The sequence below is a fragment of the Diabrotica virgifera genome, chromosome 3, assembly GCF_917563875.1.
Source record: "Diabrotica virgifera virgifera chromosome 3, PGI_DIABVI_V3a".
Taxonomy (NCBI): Eukaryota; Metazoa; Arthropoda; class Insecta; order Coleoptera; family Chrysomelidae; genus Diabrotica; species Diabrotica virgifera.
Genome location: NC_065445.1, coordinates 191,283,104 through 191,310,777, shown reverse-complemented (window position 1 = coordinate 191,310,777; position 27,674 = coordinate 191,283,104). Strand labels below are relative to the sequence as shown.

General features: G+C 33.9%; 1 protein-coding gene across 1 annotated transcript; it reads right to left on the bottom strand.

The window, feature by feature from the left end:
* Nucleotides 1-90: 90 nt before the first annotated feature.
* Nucleotides 91-27,674, bottom strand: LOC126882270 (GAS2-like protein pickled eggs; the record flags this gene model as incomplete). Its single annotated transcript, XM_050647108.1, is given in 5 exon segments — nt 91-5,132; nt 13,214-13,630; nt 22,110-22,275; nt 23,685-24,015; nt 27,588-27,674. Coding segments are annotated over 5 exon segments (1,318 nt in total), but the record flags the coding sequence as incomplete, so codon positions are not given.

The window sequence follows — 27,674 nt, the reverse complement described above, 5'->3', positions numbered from 1 at the left end:
CTGGTCTAATGATAGTTTAAAATATTCCACATTTTCTTCTATATGTGTATAATTATTTAGGTCTTAGGATAGGAAATAAAACTAAAGTAATATTATTAAAATGTATTGCTAAATAATTTGTATATAAATATCTAGGATTAAAAATCAATAGAGTTATACAACTGTAGCATTTTTAGTAGATATCCCTAGTCCAAATTTTTCTAAAATAAAAAATTGAAACTATACTGTGTCTAATATTAGGTACACTGCTATATACATAACTGTTTATTCAAACCCTGATTAGTACAATGTTATGCCTATGAAAAAGAGAGAAAACAAAAATGTTTTGAAAGAATTAAAGATTACTTCAAATCAAATAAGACGAAGAAAAAGTAAAATAAAGAGGGAATAACCAAATCCAATAACATTTTTGTATTTCCCAAAAGATAAATCCATATATTTAACATCAGTATGGTTTCCAACCAATAAAAAATCTAAACCTATCTAAATTTCTACCTACCTAACAAAAAATAGCACCATAGGAATTTTTTTGCATGTAACATGTAGGTATTTATATAAAAATTAATGCCTCTAAAAGGAGGTACACGTAGGCAACTTAAATAAAGCGAATATATCGGAGTGTACAGAAGTGCAACAAAAAAGTTACCTCGTCGTTTAATTTTGTCGAATTCGACTAACTGACAAAAATTTGGAAAGTGTGCATTCAACAAAGTCGTTACAATTTTAATAGAGAGAGTGGCCTGTGTGTTGCAGTAGGTACTGCAGAATTGATATCATCGACGATTTTTTCGAACGACACCGCAGTACCGTGAGTGACTGGCTTTATTGACCCAAGAAACGTAACACGTGCAATACGTTTGTTATTTGATATAACAGACAATTACTTAGAATGTATTAGGCCGGCCACTCACTATCAGGTACACCTGAACAGTTAGACCTGTCAGGTTTAACTGATAGTGTGTGGCATTAGTAAGCTCCTCAGTTCGCCTGAGAGGTTAGTTATTCCCTTCACACACTATCAGGTACACCTAACAAGTGTCTTACTGTTCAGGTATATCTGATAGTGAGTGGCTGACCTTAGATAGTCCATGTGGTGGTGGTAAGACCGCTCCCGTCTGGAAAAATTTCTGATTCGGTTTCTTTGTGGATTCCTATTCAAAAATGTCCCCTTTAAACAAATCTAAAGGGTGCCGGGCGGAATATTTGGGCAGAAATTGTTTAAACAATTTTTTTAAACAAATACAAAAGATCACGTTTTTTGCTTAGAAACATATATTTATAAGTTTTGTGGGTCATTCTAAACAAGAAAGGTATCTTGTAAATTTTCACAAAAATTGATAGTTTTCGAGTTATAGGTGATTTAAAATCTGAAAAATGCGAAAATACGCATCGAGGCCTAAAAATTCATATCTAAATTAGTATTTTTGAGGTTGCCAGATACTTAAATTGAAGTTTAAACATTCATCTTCAAGATCCTGAAGAGTGATTGCGTCTAACCTTAATTTAAACCGTCGTTTTTAATTGTTAAATATGCATGTCCATCCCATTTTTTGCCGGTGCGGCGCGCTCTATTTCAAAAATCTCCAATTTTCCTCCGAAAGATATTTTTTCTAGATTCTTTGGGATATTCTAAATAAAATAAGTTTCTTGACATTTTTCTCAAAAGTTACCCTAACAGTTTTAAGGTTATAAGCGATTTAAAATCCGAAAATGCGTTTTTTGGCATTTTTCGGATTTTAAATCGCTTATAACTTTAAAACTATTAACTTTTGAGAAAAATGTCGGGAAACTTATTTTATTTAGAATATCCAAAAGAATCTAAAAAAATATTTTTGGAGATTTTTGAAATAGAGCGCGCCGCACCGGCAAAAAAATCGGATAATCACGCATATTTAACAATTAAAAAAGAACGGTATAAATTAAGGCTAGACGCGATCACTCTTTAGAATCTTGAAGCTGAATGTTTAATCTTTAATTTAAGTACAGTGGAACCCCGATAAGTCGGCCCCCGATAACCCGGAAGTCCGGCTAACCCGGACCGATTTTTATCAGACAAACATTTCAACAATAAAAATGTATTGCTGTTACAAAATCTCGTGAACCTAATTCATTCATTTGGTGACGTCAATATACGAACGAAACGATTGAATCCGACATTACTGAAAATATCAGGGTGCAGAGGGACCCTGTCGCGCAATTCGCAGCAAATAAAATAGTCGTATGTTTTTGGCTTCATTTTATTTCGGTTATAAATACGCATTTTCAAGGTTCACGAGGTTTTGTACCAACTCTATGTAAAATAATATTTGAGAGATAATGGGTATTTGTGTAATTTGAACTACATATACCATAGTAAAAATGACTCATGGCACACCACATTCATTGTCCTGTTATCGAAAACAACAGGCACCTGTATTATCCTTTATTTATTTGAAACTGTCTTAGCATTGTTTAGAAAAGACTATTAAAATTCTTTTTTTAACAATGGTCTTAGTCATCACTGTTATTAAATAACATAACATCAGAGACGGTATTTTGTGTAGTAAAGTCGAATTGTTCGCTTCCGTTCTGTAATCGTGCGTAAATCTATTCAGATTTTGTGTGCGTGTCTTTTGTCTATAAGGGCAACAAAACGTAAAAATGTTGTAGTGACAATGGAAAAGAAACTAAAAGCATTAAGTAGAATTGATAAAGGTGAATCTTGCAGCATTATATGGTGTCGGTACATCTACAGTATCGGATTGGAAGAAAAATAGAACTAAAATCGAAGAATTTTTTTCAAAATGATAACAAAAGACAGTTTGGACAATCGCTGCAAAGCTAATAAAGCTAAGAATGAGACTCTTGACGACGCTTTGTATGTGTGGTTTTGTGTGGAATGCGAACGTGGTTTACCAGTGTCTGTGTGACAATTATAACGGAGTTTATCTGTAAGCATACCATATTTTATTAATTTTTACCATTTTCTCCGGCTAACCCGGATTTTCGATAACCCGGATCGGCCGCGGTCCCGATTAATCCGAGTTAACGGGGTTCCACTGTATCTGGCAACCTCAAAAATACTAATTTAAATATGAGCTTTTAAGCCTCAAATTTTTTTCGAATTTTTCATATTTTAAATCGCTTATAACTCGAAAACAATTAATTTTTAAGAAAAATTACAAGATACCTTTCTTGTTTAAAATGATCCAAAAAACCTAAAAATATATGTTCCAGGACAATAAAACGTGATCTTTTGTATTTGTTTAAACAATTTCTGCCCAAAAATTCCGCCCGGCATCCTTCAGATTTCAGATTTATTTAAAGGGGACATTTTTGAATAAGAATCCACAAAGAAACCGAATCAAGGCCCAGAGCACGTCAAATAGAATTCTATTTTGCTGACGTCGCAAAGTAGAATTTCATAATGGGAGAATCGACGGTTGCTAGGCAACGTGACGTCACTAAAATAGAATTCTATTTGGCGTGCTCCCACAACAGACATTTTTTCAGACGGGAGCGGTCTCACCACATGGACTAAGACTATTTTTCTGGTCACATAAAGGATTCAGACACTCCTTTATGGTGATAAGAACATACGCCAACGCAGATATTAACTCAAATATGTTATTACTCTTCTATGTTACGTGGTTGCAGATCGATGTTGCACGTTTTTGGTCGAACCAAACATTACGATTCTCTTTTGTTGCATTTTCATACACACCTCTTGTTTAACAATTTGTATCTAACATTTAAACATAGTAACAAAAAGTTTCTCATAAATTAGGTTTTAGCAGGATGTGGAGTACAATAATAGGTGCAGAATTGTGACGGTTTTGGTTGAATCAACTTTTAATACGCATGTTATTACAAACAATGCAAAAAGTGAATATATACGCAAAATAGAGTTTGAAAACATTTTCCTGCAGCCTAGATTTATCTTCTTTTCCTACAAATTAAGTTACATATCAACAGTGGCCAATATATCTAACTAATGTTATACAGACACGGCAATTTTTCAACTATCCTATAGGCCATTCAGTATGGGGAACAAAGATAACACTTAATTGTTTGAATACGAGTGAGACACAATACACGCATGTTGGAATAGCGAGTCTGACATTTAAACAATGTCGCTATATTTTGTTACATCGTTCCTTCTCAAATATTAGTAGGATAAATGATTGTAAAATAATATTTAGATCTACTACGATAGAATGAAAATTAATATTGCCCCAATAAAACTTAAACAAAGCAGTAGGTAACTGTTGCTTTTTAAACTATTCCATCAATTACTGTATTAATTAACAAATAACACTGAATTGAGGAATTGATGTGTAACAAGAGTGTGAGCTAAACACAGTTTGCTGAGCTAACGCTCTTGCCAGACGTTCGTTTAGCATTTATATTTTGACAATTTCTTACTATTTCGACTATTTTGAATCAACATTGTAAAGCTTTAAGCATATAAACTTATCAGCTGATAGATGACGTGCAACGAGATTTGTAGGAAAAACGAAATAATGATAACATTTTAAGTCGATTAGCACATTAATAAGTTATTATTTTGACCTAGTCACTTGGGTGACTTTATTAACTCATACTAATGTAGTCAAATACAAAGTCCCAGTCTTATTAAGAGCCACCAGAAATGATAAATTATTAAAGAGATTCAATATATACTCGTATATACTTCTTTTTAACTTTCTTTCTAGCACTAATAGAACAATGTATGTGTTCTACCTATGTTTACAGAAAAATATTTTCATACACATTTATCTAAAATGCAGGTAATCCTTTTGATTCTGTTTTTTATTTTTAATTTTCATTTTTGATTTAGGACTTAGCCATTGACACGGGAGCAGGTATCCTAGTCATGTGATTATCAGTCCTAGAATCCTTTCTGGGGCTCCTGAACGACATTCTCTCTGTCGACGTTCTCGTTGGTAAAATGGGTAGGCTTAGAGGTTCGTCGTCATTTAACGTGCTTAAGCTACCGAACTTCTTGAGCAACATTTGGACCTGCAGGGCGACAGCTTCGTCTGAGTCGGCTTTATTCACGGCTTGGAGAAGTTCCTGCCTTAGTTTGCTTTTGGTGGGGGATGTATTTGTTGAAGAAGACCTCCTTTCTAGCCCCGATACACTCCTTCGCACTGAAAATAAAATACAATAATTACAGTACGCATATATTCAGCCAAAAGCAAACATTAAAAATATAGTCGAAACTTTAAAGAGTAATAATCCCAAACCTCTTACCATTGACGATCACAATAAATTAATAACAGACTCGGTTAGAGACACACAACTCAAATTTGGCAAGAAGAATGACACCAAAAGTGGAAAGATTAGCAAAGTTACAAAAGCTCTCATGGAAATACGCGAAACTTAAGCGAGAAACAAATGGGAAACAAAGAAGAATATAGAAAACTAAATAAAAAAATTTCAGCAGAAACTAGAAAAGATTTAAGAAGATATAATACTAATGTAATTACTCAAACACAAGAAGAGAACAAAGGTTTAACGATAATGAAAAAAAAAACTCACACAAAGTAAAAAAGAAATATTTAAGCTGAGAGACAAAGACGGAATGGCAAAAATGAGGCAAACAGAACATTCTGAAAATTAGCTAGAGAGCTTTGTAAAGACCTCTATACCAGTCAAAGACCACAAGACAGTTTCCCGGCACGAGTAAGGACTCTCATAAATCAGGGATCTGAAATACTTTTACCCATTATACATAGTGTCATAAGTAAGAGCAGATTTAAAGGAAATGAAGAACTATCAATCGCTTGGTGATGATGGACTCGTTATTATTTAATAATAATAGTCTCCCGTTTTATACCGCTTACGTGGCTTTGGGAGTATAGCGGGGTAGTCTGCTATATCTATATTACGTCAGTCATTGAGAGCAAGAACAGAGTATTACCTCCAAATTCTATCCTACTGCATGGATTTTAATGAAATTTTGGGAATAGCCTCTACTTATCTCCTAATTCAAAGTCTACCCTATGCCGATGTGCGCTTTTATCTTGGGGGCGGTTACCACCCCTTCGACTTGAAATAACAGAGAAATGGTCGAATTTAGGTGTATAATGCTACCAATACCGTTTGTAGTGCTTGAAAAGACCTTTATCATGAACAGTATTAAATGTCGATTACATTTAAACTAAGCGAGATATGCTGCAAGAAAAATTGATGACTAATGGATTTTAAGAAAAAATGAGAAGTATATTTAACCCCTCATCCACCAGAATTTATATGCATCGTTTTCCTTCTACAATACCTTTTACTAGTGTTATTTCTAGGTTCAAAAAGTTGGATAAGTTTAAAATGAATGGTTTTTGAAAAAAAATAAGATCAAATTATAGAGCGCATTTTAAAATTTTCTTAGAAATCTTCCTTTTTCTCCATGTAACTTGAAAATGGTAAGAGATACAGTAATGAAAGACAAAAAAAATGTTTATCTAAAAAAACCCTACATTTTTGTATAGTATCTTTTTTTCGTATCTCATCATTTTCGAGTTACATGGAGAAAAAGGAAGGTATTTAAGAAAATTTAAAAATACGCTCGATAATTTGATCTTATTTTTTTCAAAAACCATTTACTTTAAACCCGTTCAACTTTTTGAACATAGAAACAACACTATAATAAACGGTATTGTAAAAGAAAAATGATGTATTTAAATTCTGGTGGATAAGTGATTAAATATACTTCTCATTTTTTCTCAAACTACATTAGTCTTCAATTTTTTTTTGCAGCATAACTTGCTTAATTTGAATAAAATCGACATTTAATATTGCTCATTTTAAAGGTCTTTTCAGGCACTACAAAAGATATTGGTAGCATTATACACCTAAAATCGACCGTTTCTCTGTTATTTCACACTGATTTGAGCATGCACCAAAAAACAAACTCTTTTCACCTACCATATCTCTTTTGTATTATAACTAGAAGATTTATGAAATAACGAATCTCTTTGTATTTTTATAGGCTACAAAAATGTTTTATATAGTTTTTTTGGTTAGATGAATAGTTTTTAAGGAATTCGCAAAAACCGTCCGAAAAGGTATCATTTTTCAATGAAAATGGCCAGTTTTCAATTATGAATAACTCAAAAAAACTGAGTTTTCAAAAAAAATTTATAAAACAATTTTTGCTTAGAATAAGGTTCCCTAGCGATTTCCGTGGTTATTTTGACCAAAAAATTTTCCACCCCTTGAAGGGGTGGGAACCGTTGCCAAGATAAAAGTGCCATAGCATATAGGGTAGACTTTGTTTGTTGAGTTATTTTTTACTTACTGTGAAAATATCAAGTAAATCGATATAGTAGGATGGAATTTGGAGCCAAATATCCTCATTAACTGCCCTATATCTCGTTTATAAAAGACTCGTTATTGAGGTAATAAAAGCAGGAGGAGATTTCTATTAAAATCTGTAAGCGAACTGTTTAATAAATGCTTATACAGGGTAGCGAGAAAGTATGGAAGCACGGTAATTTCTCGGAAACCGCTTGAACGATTTTTATAAATTTTGGTGGGCAAGGATGTTCTAATGTGGCCGATAATACAGTGGTAATTACATTGTTGTCAGATCTTCCGTTTTTCTGGAAATCTAATGAACTTTCTTATTTTAAATGGAACACCCTGTATGTTTTTTGCGTTTTGAAGTCCTTAAGAAACACTGATTATTTTTAATGTTATATTCCCTATAACTAACTGCCATAATTTCGAAATTATTGCTACATTTATTTAAAAAAAATTTAAACAAATTATAAAAAATCAATTTTTTCAGCCCGAGTAGATATTATTTTAGGTTCTTTGTATCATTGGAACAAAAAAGGTATTTTGTAATTTTTCTCTAAAGTTAATTATTTCCGAGTTTTAAACAATTTAAAACTGAAAAACATCGAAAAATGGCGATTTTCAAGGTTCAAAAACACAAGTAAAAAATCATTTTTAAAATTAGAAAGTACCTAGATTCAAGCTCAAACCTTCTTGTATTAGATCCCTATAAGAACTTTTGGCATGTTTTATTCTAAAATATTGTTTTGTTTTTTAATTTTTCAAAAAATAATATTTTAAAATAGAATAAGACCAAATCACTTATTGGTATCTGATACAATAAGGTTTGAACTTGAATTTAGACATTTCGTAATTTCTAAAATAATATTTTTTTACATGTGTTTTTGAACCTAGAAAATCATCATTTTTCAATTTTTTTCAGTTTTAAATTGTTTATAACTCGGAAACGATTAACTTTTGAGGAAAATTACAAAAGACCTTTTTTGTTCCTAATGATCCAAAGAACCTAAAATAATGTCAACCCGGGCAGATAAAATTGATTTTTATAATTTGTTAAATTTTTTTTATATATATGGAGCAATAACTCTGAAATTGTTTCATTTAGGTACAGGGAATATAATATAAAACAATAATCCGTATTTATTAAGAACTTCAAAACATAAAAAATATACAGGGTGTTCCATTTAAAATAAGAAAGTTCATTAGATTTCCAGAAAAACGGAAGATTTGACAACAATGTAATTACCACTATAATATCGGCCGCATTAGAAAACCCTTACCCACCAAATAGTGTAGGAAACAGAGGTTGAACCTTGCAAAATGGACACAAGTCCGGTTTTATTTTTTTTTCTGGTATATCAAGGGGTGCTTATTATAAGACTAACTTTTTCTGAAAAAAATTCGCCCCGGAACCCCCTTTTCACTCCTTTAAAGGGGGTAATTTGTAGTTTTTCCGGAACGTAGCCCTTCCTGTACCTTTTACAAAAAATTTCTTTTATAGAAATATAAAGAGGACTATATTTTCTACGATTTATTTTCAACAGCATAATGTCTATCATCCACCGTTTAGCGGGGGTAGCGCCCCAAAGTTGACAAGTTTTTAAAAAAGAAGTTTTAAAAAAAAATATATTTTTCCCTAACCGTAACGGAAATTAAGAAGCCATCTAACCGCAATTATTCACAAATAATCGATTGATTTTTTGGTATAGGTTTCACTTAACGGTAATTGCCCTTTTTTTAATTACAGGGTGTTACATTTTAAAAAACCCCTTTTGTTTTATTTTAAAAAACCCCAAAACCCATCTGAACCGTTTATGCTAGAGTTTAAAGACTTTCAGCGATTACCCATGTACTGGTGCTATTTACATATTTGTATAATGAACCCCCATTTTTCCCCGGAACCACCCAAAAAAAAAGAAAAATTAATAAATAAAGTGATTTTCTTGGAATCCTTCGCACACAATGCCCTTTATTAATATGCTTCATATATCATTTTGTGCACGTTATTATTACCCATGCATGGACACCAAAAGCGATTTCCTAGTGCAACCCCTGCAGCCAAAAAAAATAAATAAAATGGGGGGTTGAAATTTTTTTTGTTTTTTGTTTTTTGATCCATATGGTCATATGCTTCATCAATAGTGCTTTTCAAAAATATATATGGTTATTGCAACATCCTTGCGGAAACCACCCCTATCCTTGAAAATATACTGCAAAAACTACCCCTATCCCTTGGCGAGGATGTTTTTACGACTTTCTCATTACCTATGCATTCTTTTTAAACAAAAGTTATACAAGGTTAAAGACCACTATTTACTCTAAAAATTAGGTCCTATTCATTTTTTTCGTATAAGCAACCGTTACGGCACAGTGGCGCCGTAAACCTCATATATGCTTTGGCGGGCTCCAGTTTTTGTTTGTTTTTTTCGTCATCTGTTTGTTTTATTGATAAAATATTTATGTAAAATAAAACAACACAGTGTAACCTACAAATTATGAGCTATGCACATTTTACAGTCATTGCGCCCCAAAGTCACAGTGGTGGCCCAAAATCAATTTTTGCATATTTTCGCCACCTACACGCATTTTATTGCATCAATGCCACCTTAGTAGCACAATATTCACCCTTAAGTGGTCGCTAAGTACTGGCGGATCCAGGAAGGGGTGATGGGGGTTATCACCCCCCCCCTCTCAAACCAAGTGATATTATATTTAAAGATTATAAAAATATTCATTTATTTTTATAGAAATACTTATATTATATTATTATTTTTATAAAAATGGCGTACTTTTTATGCTTTAGCGACAGTGGTGGATCCAGCATCGTTAAGAGGGGGTGCCAATTGGTTAAATTTCTATAAAAATAAATGAATATTTTTATAATCTTTAAATATAATATCACTTGGTTTGAAAGGGGGGGGGGGGTGATCGCCCCCATCATCCCTCCCTGGATTCGCCACTGCTTAGCGACAACTTAAGGGTGAATATTGTGCTATTAAGGTAGCATTAAGGCAATAAAATGCGTGTAGGTGGCGAAAATATGCAAAAATTGATTTTGGGCCACCACTGTGGCTTTGGGGCGCAAAGATTGTAAAATGTGCATAAGTCATAATTTGTAGGTTACACTGTGTTGTTTTATTTTACATAAGTACTTTATCAATAAAACGAACAGATGACGAAAAAAACAAACAAAAACTGGAGCCCGCCAAAGCATATATGAGGTTTACGGCGCCACTGTGCCGTAACGGTTGCTTATACGAAAAAAATGAATAGGACCTAATTTTTAGAGTAAATAGTGGTCTTTAACCTTGTATAAGTTTTGTTTAAAAAGAATGCATAGGTAATGAGAAAATCGTAAAAACATGCTCGCCAAAGGATAGGGGTAGATTCTGCAGTATATTTTCAAGGATAGGGGTAGTTTCCGCAGGGATGTTGCAATAACCATATATATTTTTGAAAAGCACTATTGATGAAGCATATGCCCATATGGATCAAAAAACAAAAAACAGAAAAAAATTTTCAACCCCCCATTTTATTTATTTTTTTTGGCTACAGGGGGTGAACTAGGAAATCGCTTTTAGTGTCCATGCATGGGTAATAATAACGTGCACAAAATGATGTATGAAGCATATTAATAAAGGGCATTGTGTGTGAAGGATTCCAAGAAAATCACTTTATTTATTAATTTTTCTTTTTTTTGGGGTGGTTCCGGGGAAAAAATGGGGGTGCATTATACAAATTTGTAAATAGCACTAGTACATGGGTAATCGCTGAAAGTCTTTTTACTCTAGCATAAACGGTTCAGATGGTATAAAAAGGGGTTTTTTAAAATGTAACACCCTGTAATTAAAAAATGGGCAATTATCCTTAAGTGAAACCTACACCAAAAAATCAATCAATTATTTGTGAATAATTGCGGTAGAATTTCTTCTTAATTTCCGTTACAGTTAGGGAAAAATATATATTTTTTTAAAACATATTTTTTTAAAACTTGTCAACTTTGGGGCGCCACCCCCGCTAAACGGTGGATGATAGACATATACTGTTGGAAATAAATCGTAGAAAATATAGTCCTCTTCATATTTCTATAAAAGAAATTTTTTGTAAGAGGTACAGGAAGGGCTACGTTCCGCAAAAACCACAAATTACCCCCTTTAAAGGGGTGAAAAGGGGGGTTCCGGGGGGAAATTTTTTCAGAAAAAGTTAGTCTTATAATAAGCACCCCTTGATATACCAGAAAAAAAATAAAACCGGACTTGTGTCCATTTTGCAAGGTTCAACCTTTGTTTCCTACACTAAAAATTTATAAAAATCGGTCAAGCGGTTTCCGAGAAATTACTGTGTTTCCATACTTTCTCGCTACCCTGTATGTGGGTAAGATTCCAAAAGACTGGAACAATGCAGTGATAGTCTTGTTTAACAAAATTGTGATTAAATTACTAAATTAGAAACAGTCTCTTGACACATGTGTACGTACAAACTCTTTATGAAAATCTTAACAAAGAGACTAACACCTAAATTTGATTTCTATCAGCACAAAGAACAGGCAGGTTTCATGGTAGGATATGGCACAAATGACCATTTGCATACCCTATAAAGATATTAATTGAAAAATGCATCATTTGTCAGATTGCGAAAGATTAAATCACCTGTACCGAAGTACACTCGAGCGCTTAAAATTGTCGATTTGTGTTATCTTCGTAACAATTTGACATGAAGAACTAAACGTTTATTATGGTTCATTTTCTTGTCATTCTGGTCAAATGTGACAGTTATCAAAACTAGGAAACTCGTAATTAAACAAAAACAAAATACCTAAAAATTATTCCCAGTATAATAATGTAGGTAGAATATTCCCGGTATAAAAATAATCTGATTGGACAGAATTGAAAAACATGATGAAAAATCTTACTAGACGATTGGAAATTAAAATCATTAAAAAATATCAAATTAAAATCAAAATAATTTCATTCCCAGACGTCTATATGAATATCAAATAATATTGTATACAAGTTTGACAACGTTGTTGGGATTCAAACAGTTCAAAGCTTGAATAGATCAAATCTATTAATTTTTGGCTCCAGCTCCCACAAAAAAAGAAAAAAGAAGAGAAGAGGTAATGGTAAATGGTCTAATATTGGTCATACAATATTAGCTCATAAGCACTGATAAATAGGTACCATCAGAATGCTCATACTGTAAATGCCTGATAAGAGGTCAACACATTCTTACAGATACTTTGCACGTATCAAAGAAGCATGAATAGTATTTCAGAAGAGTCAAATAACGGATCCAATACATTTAAACAACTTAAGGATTTTATAAAATGAAATAATTTTTTAGTTGATAAAAATACCGCACACATCTTATATAGAGAATATAAACTCAAACAGAATAAATTTTACGTGAAAAAATTGGTCTCAAAATTTCAATAATTTCATATCATTGCGCCAACTATGAATTTTAAATAATAACGGCGTAAATTGATATAAATAAATCTAAAATCAAATGGGATTTTACGTGTGTCGAAGAGAAAAAAATTGTAATTCGGTACTCTATAAATCATTCTGAGGGATTAGAGTGAGGGTAAGACAGAGGGTTACTCTTATCTTGTCTTATTATTATTCAATTTGGTTAGTCGTACTTCCTCTAATAGTCTTAGTAAGCTCTTTTCAATAAAATATATGTTAGATTAATAATATTTTTGGATGACCGTTTTAAGGACTTCAGAAATGTGATTTCGATTAACTTTAATTACAATTTATGCCGTTATTAATTAAAATTCAGGGTTGGCGCAATGATATAAAATGATTGTAATTTCCGAGACCAACATATTCATCTAAATTTTATTTCATTTGAGTGAGATTATATTTTCCATAAGATGTGTACTTCCGACTTACATTGTAGTTTTTTGTGTAAATTAAAAAATTACCTGTTGAGTTTCTGGCGAAAGGTTGAAAAGTATCTTGACTAATGCTAGCTCTAGAAGCCTTAGGTCTTCCACTCCAGGTACTAATTTTAGAATCAACTTTCTTGGGTTGAGAAGGAGTTCTCTTTGGGCTCTTTTGGACGTCGATATTCGCTTCCGAGCTATTGCTTCTAATGTATGACTTTCTTCGGGCTTGCACGCCCTCCTTCGTTGAGGAGAAAGATCGTTCTTTCTTTTTAGGACTAAGGGTTTCGTTAGTTGTGGTTTCTGGAGATGAACTGGACGATTCTGACAATTTATCTATTGCGTGGCGAGTCTTTTCTAGGATGGTTTTGGTATCGTTTTCGTAAATCCGTTGAGAAAATTGGGTTCTTCTGAGGCCAAACTCGTTGAGGTCGTCGTCTACATAAACTTGATGCTCTAGAAAATAATAAATAGATGATAATTAAAGTGTGCACATACGTGTATTGTGGTCAGACATCAACTTATATTGTACTGGGTGTCCCAATAAGAATGGCCCTCGGCCATATCTCAGGAACCGTTTATAGTACAGCTTTGAGAAAAAAATATTTATAACAAAAGTTGTCTCGGAAAAAGCCTGGAAATTATTTTCATAATTTTAGGTCCACCGCTAGAGGGCGTAATTGAATATCAAAAATTAAAAAATCAAAATTTTACAAAATTTGCCTAATGAAAGGGCACTGGAAATTCCATCATCGTATTATTCATAAAATTCTGCGCATGTTTGATTTCACAAGTTTAAGTCTACCTTTGCAAATAAGAGATGGGGATGAGTGGGAACCTTCTTATGAAAAAATGGCTGTAAGTGCGGTTCTGCTAAATCAAATTTAGCATACTTGGTCTTGCTGAAAACAGCTCTTTTTCATCAATGTAAGTGTCTTATTTTCGCAATAGCCTAATAAGTAATATGCCAGCTAGGAGGCGTTATTTAATTATTTTCAGAAATCTAGTTTTCTTTGGAAAATATTAAATATAAGTATGCATTTTTAATCCTGCATTACAAAATTAGACCAAATTACCAACAGAATAGTGAAAACCGCATGTTGATACCTTTTTCTATCTTGAGATATCTTAACCCTCGCAGGACCAACCTTTTATTAGAAACAGTGAGGACCAAGGAGGGTCAATAAATGTACCACACATAAATTAATCAAAAACGTGCTTCTTTATTAATTTAAACTAATTTAAAAATAACACTTTTATATTATTCCTAGACGTTAATGGAACAGTTAAAAGACACGAATTTATAATTTACCTCGAGTCTTCGGCTTCAGTGGAATTGTCATCATCGTAGGATACAGAAACATTTTTGACTTCTTGCTGTGCTTACCACATACATACTTGCACTAAATTTTGCTAATTTGACACATGAATGATATCGTCCCTTTCCATTTTGGGATGGTGTTGAAGGTATTCAAGGGGATTATTTATAGTCCCCTGTCAAATTTTTATAAAGTATGAGGAAATGAATTAAATTATAGAAATTCTAATTATGCCATATAATAGGGCAGTAGCACGCCGACAACTACTAATTATTTGAGATTTTTAGGAACAAAGGTATTTAGAAAATCGGATGTAATGCAATGTTGTGGATACTTTTTAACCCTCCTTGGTCCTTCTAGGGTTAAGAAAGGTGTAAATTTTAAACATAACTGTCACCGGTAAACGAAGTTACGGAAAAGTAGTGTGCTATGGAAAAAACAGATAAAGATTTTGCAGATGTAAACGTATATAAGTCATTAAAACACCATAAGACAAACAGTCACAGGCCACAGATGCGATGGTCAGATGACCTGAAGAAACACACTGGGTCAAAATGGATGCAAATTGCCCAAGATAGAGAGGCATGGAAGAAGGAAGAGGAGGCCTATATCCAAGGATGGATGTTTAGGGCTGATTAGATAGAAGACAAACAGTACTATAAAATATAACAAAGAAATAAAAGCAACTACTTACTTAGTGACGGCCTAAATGTTCAAATTGTTGCCCATCATTTTCGATGCAAACATTTACTCTTTCAAGAGTAGATTGAACAGCAACAGATTTAACTATTTTACACTTTTATTTATGGGGACGGATTAAATACCTTGTTTTTGCCGCTAGGCCCACTACTCGAGAAAACATGATCTAGAGCAGCGGTTCTCAACCTTTTTGAGTGATGTACCACCTACAGTTATTTTTATTATTTTTGGTACCACCTATATTTTTAAATTGTATTATCAATACTTACTAAGTACTACTATTTTAATTTTTTCTGTGTTTTGTGTACCACCGCCAATAATGATACCTATGTACCATCAGTGGTACATGTACCACAGATTGAGAACCTCTGATCTAGAGAATACAATACGCCATTCAAAGCATTGCGAGAGCAGATATTGAGACTGCTGTTTAATCTACTCTTGAAAGCGTAAATGTTTGCACCGAAAATGATAAGCAACAATTTGAACATTTAGGTCGTCACTAAGTAAGTAGTTGCTTTTATTTCTTTGTTATATTGTACAGTGTTATTTGTCTTAGTGTTGTTTTAATTAATTATATACGTTTACATCTGGAAAATGTTGCTTTGTTTTTTCCATAGCACACTACTTTTCCTTAACTTCGTTTACCAGTGGCATTAACAGTTTTTTTTAATGTACACGTTTCTTAAGATATCTCGAGATAGAAAAAAGGTATCGACATGCGGTTTTCAGTATTATGTTGCTAATTTGGTCTAATTTTGTAATACAGGATTAAAAATGTATACTTGTATTTAATATTCTCCAAAGGAAACTATATTTCCGAAAATAATTAAGTAACGCCTACGAGCTGGCATAATATTCATTAGGCTATTTCGAAAATAAGAGTCTTTCATTGACGAAACAGAGCTGTTTTCAACAAGACCAAGTATGCAAATTTCGATTTAGCAGAATCGGACTCACAGCCATTTTTTCATAAGAAGGTCCCCACTTACCCCACCTCTTATTTGCAAAGGTAGACTTAAACTTGTGAAATCAAATATGCGCAGAATTCTATGAAGAATACGATGACCGGATTTACAGTTCCCTTTCATTAGGTAAATTTTGTAAAATTTTGATATTTTAATTTTTGATATTCAATTACGCCCTCTAGCGGTGGACCTACAATTATGAAAATAATTTACAGGCTTTTCCCGAGACAACTTTTGTTATAAATATTTTTTTCTAAAAGCTGTATTATAAACGGTTCCTGAGATATGGCCGAGAGCCATTCTTATTGGGACACCCGGTACAGTACGTATACTAGGTTTACAATAATTATAGTGCATAGACTGTCGATCGGATAGCTCAGCGAGACGAGCGGTTGGCCGCACTTCACTTCGCTGTGATGAATGTGAGTTCAATCTCCAACCCGGTGAACAAAAAACAAAAAGGCTAACGCGTCAGTACAAAATTCTAATATGAATCTGAAGCTTAGACTGGAATATGTGGGCGTCTGATCGGCCTATGAGGGAGCAGTACGGCAAGGGATGAGGGCTTGTGGCTCAGTGATACTCCCCATAGATCCCTACCGGAAGAGCGTTGATGCCTAAATACCGGTGTAGACTTATGCATAGTAGAGAACTTGCATACAATTTTAAATATGAAAAAAATGCTATCAATCACAACAGAACATAATTTAAAATATATATCAAAGAAAAAAAAGGACAGTATTTCCATGATAATAAGAAATGTTTTTAAGTAAAAAAAAACAAAAATGGATTTTTTAAAAGACAGTTAAAGTTCCCTTAAGTCCGCTTTTTTCCTACTCTTCATTTTGGCATTACATACCTATTTTTTTTTTCTACGACCACTATTCAAAATGCACTTTTCTGCACTGTTTTATGTTAACAAACTTGATATTTTCTCACAGTATAAGATATATGCCATTAGTGTGCAGAAAAGTGACGTTTCTGTGCCAGAATATTATATTGTACAACAAGTGAGAAAAAAGACATATTTCTCACGAGCGCAGAAGTTTGTTGGCACGAGCCGAGGCACGAACATATATATAATAACACGTAGATTAGGTAAGGTCCGAAAAATAGCGTCACGCGGAGCAGTTTGGGTCGGTGGTCTATCTATCTCTCTCTACCGGCGCTTAGCTTTCTCTCTCTAGCATATGATGGCCGCTGCCTCTGTGTCTATGTCGTTCCATTACTCCCATCTCTTGGTAGATACGCTAGCACCCGTACGACAGACAAAGATAGCCAGACCAGCGTACTTGACATTGACGTTACACCCATAGATATAATAATACGTAGATTACGCAAGGTATGGTATGTTAAACAGTAAATGGTTAAATTCAATTAGTTACCACTATAAACAGCCCGGATTAAGCGATAATAGTATAAAAGGCCCGGTTTCAGGTAAAATTTATTTTAGGGTTTATTATGGGAGTACCGTCTAGTCAGTGTTAATTGCAAAAGACCAACCCTGTCTACCTCGGTGGCTTATCGCTCCGGGTGGGTCTTAAAACAATGGGCCAGGTAAGATAAATTTAATAATATTTACGACCGCACTAATTGAACTCAAACCATTTACTGTCGAACAAACCATTCGAAAAATAGCGTAACGCGGCAAGGGCGGATCCAGGACCGATTTTCGGGAGGGGCCATGAACTTTTTTTGGGGAGGGGACCGTGGGTACGGGGGGGGGGGGATTTTTTAAAATTAGGGTTACAATGGTGAGTTTTAAGGCACTTCTCATACACTTTTACCGTGTGTGAAAGTGCTTTAAAATTCACCATTCCTGCCGTAGTACCGATTCCTACACATTTCTTCGGATTTAAGTGCAGTTCTTTCAACAAGTTTAATAATACCGTTCATAATACCGTAATGAACTTGACAAAGTCTTCACGAATGTTGTTATTGTATCAAATGTCTGTTGTTGTATATTAAATTTAGGGAAAACTTTTCCACTTGGGATACGTCTGTCGTTTCTTCAAATATGACAGGGTAATAATTTGCACTTTGAACCTCATCCGTTATTTGTTCAATTATTTCTTCACCTTAACATTAATTGATTTTGACTGGTGCTACTAATGTATGTTGCTCAGAAAGATGCTGTGGATAGGTGTTATTTAAAAGTCTTATCTCCTGATGCGATTTTAAACCTTAACAATTCCCCTCATTGCTAGGTCCAGCATCTTCGTCCAGAAGCAGAAGGCCATCATCACGATGGTCTCTTAGAGGAATATTTTGTCGACCTATAACACGAACACTATAGACCCTACTCTTGGTCATAGTCTTTCTTTATTTTTTTGTATCTGTTTAGACCTCTGAGAGTATATCTGCTTAATGACTGACTTTTGAGAGTTGCGATAACTTTGTAGAAAATCCAGCTCAACCTGAACGCACCTTGTGGTATGATGTTTTTTCATGGGTTTGTTGGCTCCGTCTTTGCTCATGAGTTTGGCGAAATATGTTAAAGGTTTAGTGACAAGGCTTTGGGCTGTCATCCCTTTATTGTGACCATATTTTTCATTAGAAAAAAAACGCAATATTTGTAAAACCATTCCTTTTCACTGTTCGAAGTTACCATCCAACTCCTTTGTTCCAGATGCTAGTGACTCAAGTAATGCTTCATTTCTTTTTTATTCTATTTGTGTATAGAATATGGAAATTGATACGATTTTGATGGCTGTAAAGGTCGTTCTAACAATTGGCCCTTTGTAAAATTATCAACAGTTTGATTTGTAAAACATCTATGTCATTCTTGAAGCTTCCGTTACTGCCTTTGTTCAATTCTAGTCCAGAAAACATATTTATCCCGTTTTGTACATATATGAGTTTGAAATTAAAAACATTTGAACTGCAAATATTTAAATTTATATTATTTTAAATTCTCGGAGGGGGCCATGGCCCCCATGGCCCCCTCCCTGGATCCGCCCTTGTAACGCGGAGCAGTTCGGGTCGGTGGTCTATCTATCTCTCTCTACCAGCACTTAGCTTTCTCTCTCTAGCATATGATGGCCGCTACCTCTGTGTCTGTGTCGTTCCATTCTCCCACCTCTTGGTAGATACGCTCACACTCGTACGACAGGCAAAGATACTGTACTTGATATTGGCGTTACACCTCGATGCATTTATCGGCCTATAACTAGCCTGATCTATTATTAATATATCTATGGGCACGAGGCGAGTGCTGCAATCAAGCGAGGGAGAAATATGTCATTTTCTCATGTGTTGTACACTGTACTTTTTCTATGGATGCGGTTTTGTCAAGAATTCAAACTTCAAAATTAAATGATTTAGGTGCTTTTAGGTATATTATATGCATAAATTGAAATAAAATACATATACACATCAATACGTAGGTATTGATATTCTTAAAATTTATATATAGTCCTGTCGCCAGGAGGGGTACAACGGCCTCGTTAATTCAGATGGACTTACTCAAGTTTTTTTTATGTATTTTGACCCGTAGAACACGAATTTTTTGGGTAACAGTTGATCCGGATGTCGATAAGATTGTTATAGACCAAGAACTTGAGGAATCAAATAACAGCGATTTTTGGCAAAACAAAACACTATTTTGTATTTTTTGGGCCATTTTAAGTAAAAAATATTTCTACAAGTTTTTTCGTAGGATGCACAGTTTTCGAGATAAACGCGGTTGAACTTTAAAAAAATCGAAAAATTGCAATTTTTGAACCCGAATAACTTTTGATTAAAAAATAAAATAGCAAGTCTGCTTACCGCATTTAAAAGTTTAAGTCAAATTATATCGGTTTTGATTATTTCCATTGGTAAAAATTTATTTTTTTATTGTTTAACAAAGCTATAAACACGTAGGGTTTCCCGTGCTTTTACATGTGTTTTAACGCATGTAACGTAGAAATAGTCTTGATTGCACTAGTACCTATTCTACCTACTCGTTCGATTTTAAATGAGAAATCATAGAAACATCACTCACGCACTAGTTGTTTGTAGCTTTGTTTAACAATAACACAATAAATTTTTAGCAATGCAAATAATCAAAACCGACATAATTTGACTTGAACTTTCAAAGGCGCTAAGCAGAATTGCTATTTTATTTTTTAATCAAAAGTTATTCGGGTTTAAAAATTGCAGTTTTTCGATTTTTTGAAAGTTCAACCGCGTTTATCTCGAAAACTGTGCATCCTACTAAAAAACTTGTAGAAATATTTTTTGCTTAAAATGACCCAAAAAATACAAAATATTGTTTTGTTTTGCCAAAAATCGCTGTTATTTGATTCCTCAAGTTCTTGGTCTATAACAATCTTATCGACATCCGGATCAACTGTTACCCAAAAAATTCGTGTTCTACGGGTCAAAATACATAAAAAAAACTTGGGTAAGTCCATCTGAATTAACGAGGCCGTTGTACCCCCCCTGGCGACAGGACTAATACGTTATTTATTTAAAATTCTAATTAACAGTTATTTTTGAACAGTTTTGAAAGGTAATTCCTGGTAAGTTTTGCTTCAACACAATTTGTTTGATAACATTAATTGTGCTTGTATTGTACATGTTACCATGGAAACGGCGATCATATGTATGGAAAACCATACGAGAACCAGAGACAAGTACCAGGCTAGGGATATGCCACTCAATGCAACGAGGTATAACGCCAGTATCAAGTACAGTGGTCTAGCTATCTTTGTCGGTCGTACGAGTGTGAGCGTATCTACCAAGAGGTGGGAGTAATGGAACAACACAGACACAGAGGCAGCGGCCATCACATGCTAGAGAGAGAAAGCTAAGCGCCGGCAGAGAGAGATAGATAGACCACCAACCCGAACTGCTCCCCGTTACGCTATTTTTCGGACCTTGCCTAATCTACGTTTTATTATATCTATGAGGAGAACCCGTGAGAAAAAATATTTCTCACTGCAATAGCCGACTTTTCTCACTGCGTGAAAAACTGTTCGTTTTGAATGTATTTTATTTAAGTAGTAAAAGAAGTTGCACATTATATAGCATCCATAGAATAAGTTCTTTTCTGCACGGTACCATTACATTCCACAAAAAAAACATAAACATAATTATAACATGTTTTGATGAAATGGTTTTATTTAAGATATTATATTTGATAATACTTTTCAAAAAAAGAACCGATTTAACTACATCTCATGTCCGAGAAATCTGGAAAACTTCGCTACTTTAACACATTATTTTTGAACTTTACATTAAATTTGGTATTCTACAAATGTCTACCTTATTCGGAGTAACGTTATATAGGTATATTCTGTTTACGTGTAGACAAATATATAACCTGTAGTTCAGTTAGCTTATTCAGATATACTTAATAAACATTTTACAATAATTATCAATTAACCAATAAGGATTTAGCAACCTCAGCAAGATACGTTGAATGAAGCATGGTGGAAATCCGTGACTGCATAAATATAATGGTTTATCTAGTTACTTGCTGATTACGTGAATACTAAGTGAATTTTAAATTTTAAATTTTCAGAAATCCAAATTTACAGTGTCTTAATAGCATAACTGCAATTAAGGCAGTGCATTAATTTTTTAACTGATTTCTGTGTAATTTGTTTAGGTATAAGGAATTTAAATTGATTAGAATTAATTAAATACAATTTAAAATTTATAATTTATTATTATAATAAATCTTCGATTGGAAATTGTGATTTTTATTTTTAGCAAAAACTGTGGTTGTAGAAAAAATATAGTGTGTAACACGTGTAGAAAGGTAATTTCTCACTCGTTTGAATTGCGGCATTCGCTTGCGCTCGTACCGCAACTTTTCAAACTCGTGAAAAATTAGTAGGTACCTTTCTGCACTTGTTGCACAATATACTATGTATTTTTGAACTGATGAAGGATTTTACATGATGTTATGATACTTATCATAGCTACAATATTATGACTTGAGAAAAAGTGTTAACTCACCGTTTTCTTCAGCATCCTCTGTAGAGTTTTGACTGTACACAGACGACCTTTGTTTGGTTCTATCATGAGTTAAACCTAAGCTTCGATAACCTTCGTCTGACACTTCAGATGTAGTATCACTCTGATCTGTATCGTTTACGTGTAAACTGACTTCTGATTTAAGAACCTAAAAAACAATTTTAATATTTTAAAAGTTAATAATAATAATACTTTTACTGACAGAATTTAAAAAAAGATGATATTTGACAAGGACAATTGTACAAAAATATCTGAATCCGCGAAGGTCACTCAGGTGGCAAATCAAGGAGAGGGAGTTTACATCAGTGGTTTTGCGACATTTCCGGAAAAATCGGTCGAATAGCTCTGTTTATTTAGAATACATCTATGTGCACACTCCCGTGAACTTATACACAATGTTTTAAAATTTACTCATGAGGAAGCAGAAAGAAATTTTACTGTGAAACAGGCAAATAAAAAACCGAAAAACCTTTTCGGATTAGATTCATCTGACAACGTAGCGTAACTAAAGTTTCCGATCAGTCTGATCTGGGTTGAAAAACTTCAAATTAAAATCTGGAGTTCAGCAGGGATGTATAACATTCCCCATTCTATTCAATATATATACTGAAAACATTATACGTCAAGGTTTTGAAGAACGGCAAGTTGGAGTAACTATAGGAAGAAGAACAATCAAAAACCCACGTTACGCTGATGACACTTTTATATTGAGGTCTTCACCAGAAGAACTGAAACACATTATGACTAATAAGCTAGGCATGGTGAGTATGGAATATGGTTTGAAAATACAGAAAATAAATAAACAGAAAACCAAAGTAATCATCATCGATAGAATCAGAAACAACCAAGCAGATATAAGAAACTTAACAGGTTACGAAGTGGTTAGACAATTTAATTACTTAGGCTCTGTTCTCACTGTGTAGATGCGAAGACGAGATCCGTAGAGGCATCACAATGGCCAGTTTAGCAACAGCCAAACTTACAAAAATAAGGAAGAACACTGACATTACAAAAAACACAAAATTACGACTTGCTCGAGCATTAATATTTCCTATCGCCACCTACGTTTCAGAAACTTGGACCATCAAAAAAGCATATTCGAAGCGTCAAAAATTGCATTTGAAATGTGGGTCTACCGCAGAATGTTGCGCATACAATGGACCACACGTGGCACAAATAATTCATAGACTCACCACAACTATCAACCAAAATATACTAAGACATTTTGGACATATATAACTAGAAGAAGAGCAGCCATGGAACAAATGATAGTTGAAGGCAATATAGAGGGCAAAAGATCTAGAGGAAGATCTCCAAACTACGATGGTCCGACTGAATAAAGGACATGACTGGTAACTCATTCTCCGAAACAAAACAACTGGCACACGAGAGAGATAAATGGACAGAAATAGTCAAATAAATCACATGACATCACCACATCCTTATGAAGGATAAAAGATAGAGGAGGAGAACTTTAGGGAAAAAGAGACAAATTAAAAACTTAATAGACTGGTGATCAGTGTGTACTGTATGTATGTCTGTATTTTTATTCCTTACCTTAGTATCTACTGGAATTTGCATGCTACTGACGATATTCTTCGATTTGTGATTAGTCATAATCGGCAACGACTGTGGACCATAATTTTTATGCTGTGGACTCCTATTGCTGGACAGCTTGGTATTAAGGTTTGAAGTGTAATTCGGCGTAGGACTCCTAGATCTTGTCGGTGGTGGAACCAGAGATCGTCTTGTAGAAAGATTGGGACTGAGGGACCGTTTAGGCGAGCGAGATCTTGAACGGTTCAGAGAGTTCATTGGAGGACCTAGAGAATGTGGACCACTGGATCCGTAAGAATTTCCACCTGCGTCTGCAACTGAAGCAGCTGATCTAAAATTATTATAAGATTGGTTAACAAATGATTATAGATTATTTATGTTGGTCAATTTTTGGCTTCGACGGGAAAAACCTTTTTTTTCTCTTGGTAGTTTTTCGATAAGCCAGTTTTTGTCGAGATATTTTGAACATTTGTAAAATCCAACACATAATTTGACATGGTTAGGTAAGAGACCTGGTAATAATAGACATTATGAAAATAATATTACCAGAGAACGGCAGTTCTCGCGAGTGGCGCACGCCCACACCCCCCTACATGCGACACTATATACACACGAAATTTTAGATTTTATAAATCTGACGGAATTGAAAATTGTGCCAACTCCCATCTTAAAGTTCAGGAAAAGACTCGCCCATTTATATGTCAACCATCCATTTTGGTCCAAGGGTGTCCAAGGCGGTCCAAAAACTCCCAAAAACTTCGAAAATTTAAGTACCACCTTTACGGCTTCTAATAGTACCTTTCCAACGCATGTCTAATTTCGAAAATCGGTTATACTATTCAAAAGTTACCGAGCTCAGAAATATAACTCAATTTCTATTAAAAAAAGGGAAAATGTTTGTGGATATGTATATATGTACGTATATGACTGGAAAAGTTAAACCGATCTGAATTTTTTTTCTGTGTTGGAAGATGGGGTCAGGGCCGATTCAGAACCGGTGTAGTTTGTGACTTTTGACCACCCATCAGCCAGCTATAGGACTTGGTACGTACAAAACGGCATATTTTTTGGGGGTAATATCTTCGGTTCAAGAAGAAACAGGAGAACCGCAAATACACCAAATCAATAGTATTGAGTTAAGCTTTCAAATGGTGTGTAAGCCGTCAGGATCAGACATACAACACACGACTCAGTATCGCCGAAAAACTGAAAAACTAAACTTTGAAAATTTTGGTTTTTTGACAATTACTCAAAATTTCAACCTACGAATTGTGCCAATAACTGAGCGTTTGTAGAAGGACTCTAGACGAATCTGACGGTGTATACCTCATATCCGGGAAAATTCGAATTTTTAAGTTATAGGCTTCATAAGTATGATCAAATCTATGGGAAAAACGGTTTTTCAAGCTCAATAATTCCTGTAATAGTTTCAGTTATCATATTTGACCTTAGATGCATCAGCTTCTATTTGCCAATACGTTTCAAACTCATGTTTAGTGATCAAAATCGGTTAAGCCATTTAGAAGTTATTAAGCTACAAAGTATAATAAAATTAACGATTATTACCGAAATGGTTTATGTAGTTGTAGTGGTTACGATGCTAAATTTGATCTGACAACGGGCAATCCGAGTTCATTAACCGGCCATCCCAATATTTTTTTTCAATCTATTTCGAATAGAAAATAATCTAGTGTACATTCGATGGACACTAGATCATTTGGGAGGTAATGCGACAAAGGCGACCATTTATAAAGCTTAACGTGTAATCGAGAAACATGCATTCAACTTCATATATTTAATTTATAAATAACTTTGAAAAACTCCTGATACAAGAATAAAAAACCGCTAAACGCCGTAAAAATGAATGGCGCATACAATATTCCAGCTACAAAAGATCTGATATGAATATTACGTGGCACGAAAATGTATTTTCATTTTGATGTAAAATAAAATTTTAGTTTTATTTCAAACGCGTCACAGAAGAGTTTCAAAATTCAAACTGTATCAAAGTTACTCTTTTGTGGCGCGTTTACTTCAAAAGCAAATATTATGGAAAAATTGTTTAAAATAAAACTAAAATTTTATTTTGCATCAAAATGAAAATAGATTTTCAGGCCACGTAATATTCATATCAGATCTTTTGTAGCTGGAATATTGTACGCGCCACTCATTTTTACGGCGTTTAGCGGTTTTTTTATTCTTGTTCTATATTCTATAATCTTACTTTAATCATTTAAATTTAAAAATATGTGCTGGATTTTAAAAATGTTCAAAATATCTCGGTAAAAACTGACTTGTCGAAAAAGTACTAGGAGGCAAAAAGGTTTTAAAAATATTGTGTTTAACTAATGGTACCGTTATAATAGTGTAATGGAACGCACAAAAATATTTGGAGGGGGGTTAAGGGTACCTAGTAATCTCCATAAAATTTTTATAGGGTGCACAAATTTCACTTTTATTTTTTTAAGATGTTCCTGCCATAAGAATGCCACATGTCCATTCTCAATAAAAAATCTCTAATAGTTTTCGATATATTGGAAAAAATCGATTTTAATTTTGTAATTTCGAAAGGCTGTAACTTTTTTATGTGCACATTTGTACTAAAGTAAGTTAGGTTCAATTATTGAACTATTTTTGATTCCAGAATATGTGATTTAATTTATGACCTGCCTTTTTCTTACGCCCTGTATACACTTGTTCAATTTTATTGAAACGCATCTTTGTTTAGGTTAGTCTTTGAAGCAATAATTGTAATCGCTCAACTGACGTTCTAGTTATGATAGTTATGTTTCTAAACATCACATTGATCAGTTATAGACTGAGAGGTAGCGCTGAAAAATCTCTTTGAATTTACTAAAGCTAAATTTTTCACAGTTGATTACTGTGATTGTGTAGAGAAACATAATGCGGTCGGTCAAGCGAAACGTAGAACAGGGGTTACTGAGAGGGTATCAAAGTTGCTTTCCTACGAAGGTAATTAAATCTATTTACTAAGGCTGAAAATCAGTACACAGATTCTAAATTGAATATAAATAAAAGTTATTATAGTCGGTCAGCTGTATGACGGGACAGAGCCGGTCGGTCCCAATGAATTTACAGGGTTATTCACTATATTTTGACCCCCTTGTAAACTGCTTTATTTACAGAATTAGAAAAAAATGTAAAATACAAAAGTTATTCGATTTTTTAATTATGATTTTCTGACATATATATCGTACTAGTGACGTCATCCATCTGGGCGTGATGACGTAATCGACTATTTTTTTAAATGAGAATAGGGGTCGTGTGCTAGCTCGTTTGAAAGGTTATTCAATTCTCTATACAGTACTATAAACATTAAGATTATTATTTATACAGGGTGTCCAAAAAAAATTTGAATTATTAATTAAACAATTAATTTAATTAAAAAAAAATTTTGGGCACCCTGTATAATTAATCATATTAATGTTTATATTAATAACTTTTGTATTTTACATTTTTTTTTTAATTCTGTGAATAAATCAGTTTACAAGGGGGTCAAAATATAGTGAATAACACTGTACATTCACTGGGGCCGACCCCTAACGTAGAACTCCTGTTCTACGTTTCGCTTGACCGACCGCAGTATGTTTCTCTACACAATCACAGTAATCAACTATGAAAAATCTAGCTTTAGTAATTTTAAAGAGATTTTTCAGCGCTGCCTCTTGGACTATTACCATCATTTACCAGTGGCTGGCCACTGTGTCGCTCGTCTGGTAGTCTGGAGGGGCACGTTTAATTTACATAAGAATTTACGGGTAACTACTTTGTGGCGTCACAGGGTACTGCTACAGAGTGGTTCGTCTGTTTCTGGAGTTAATATAGTTTGTCACTCACTGACTACTTAGAACAAAATTTGTAAGAAGAAGACTTATACTTTACCTTTCATAGTAAACGTGAGAACCATGTAGATCGGCAGCTCCAGGTTTATTGACCAATTTCGCCCCTTGTGTCGTCCTGTGTTGTGTT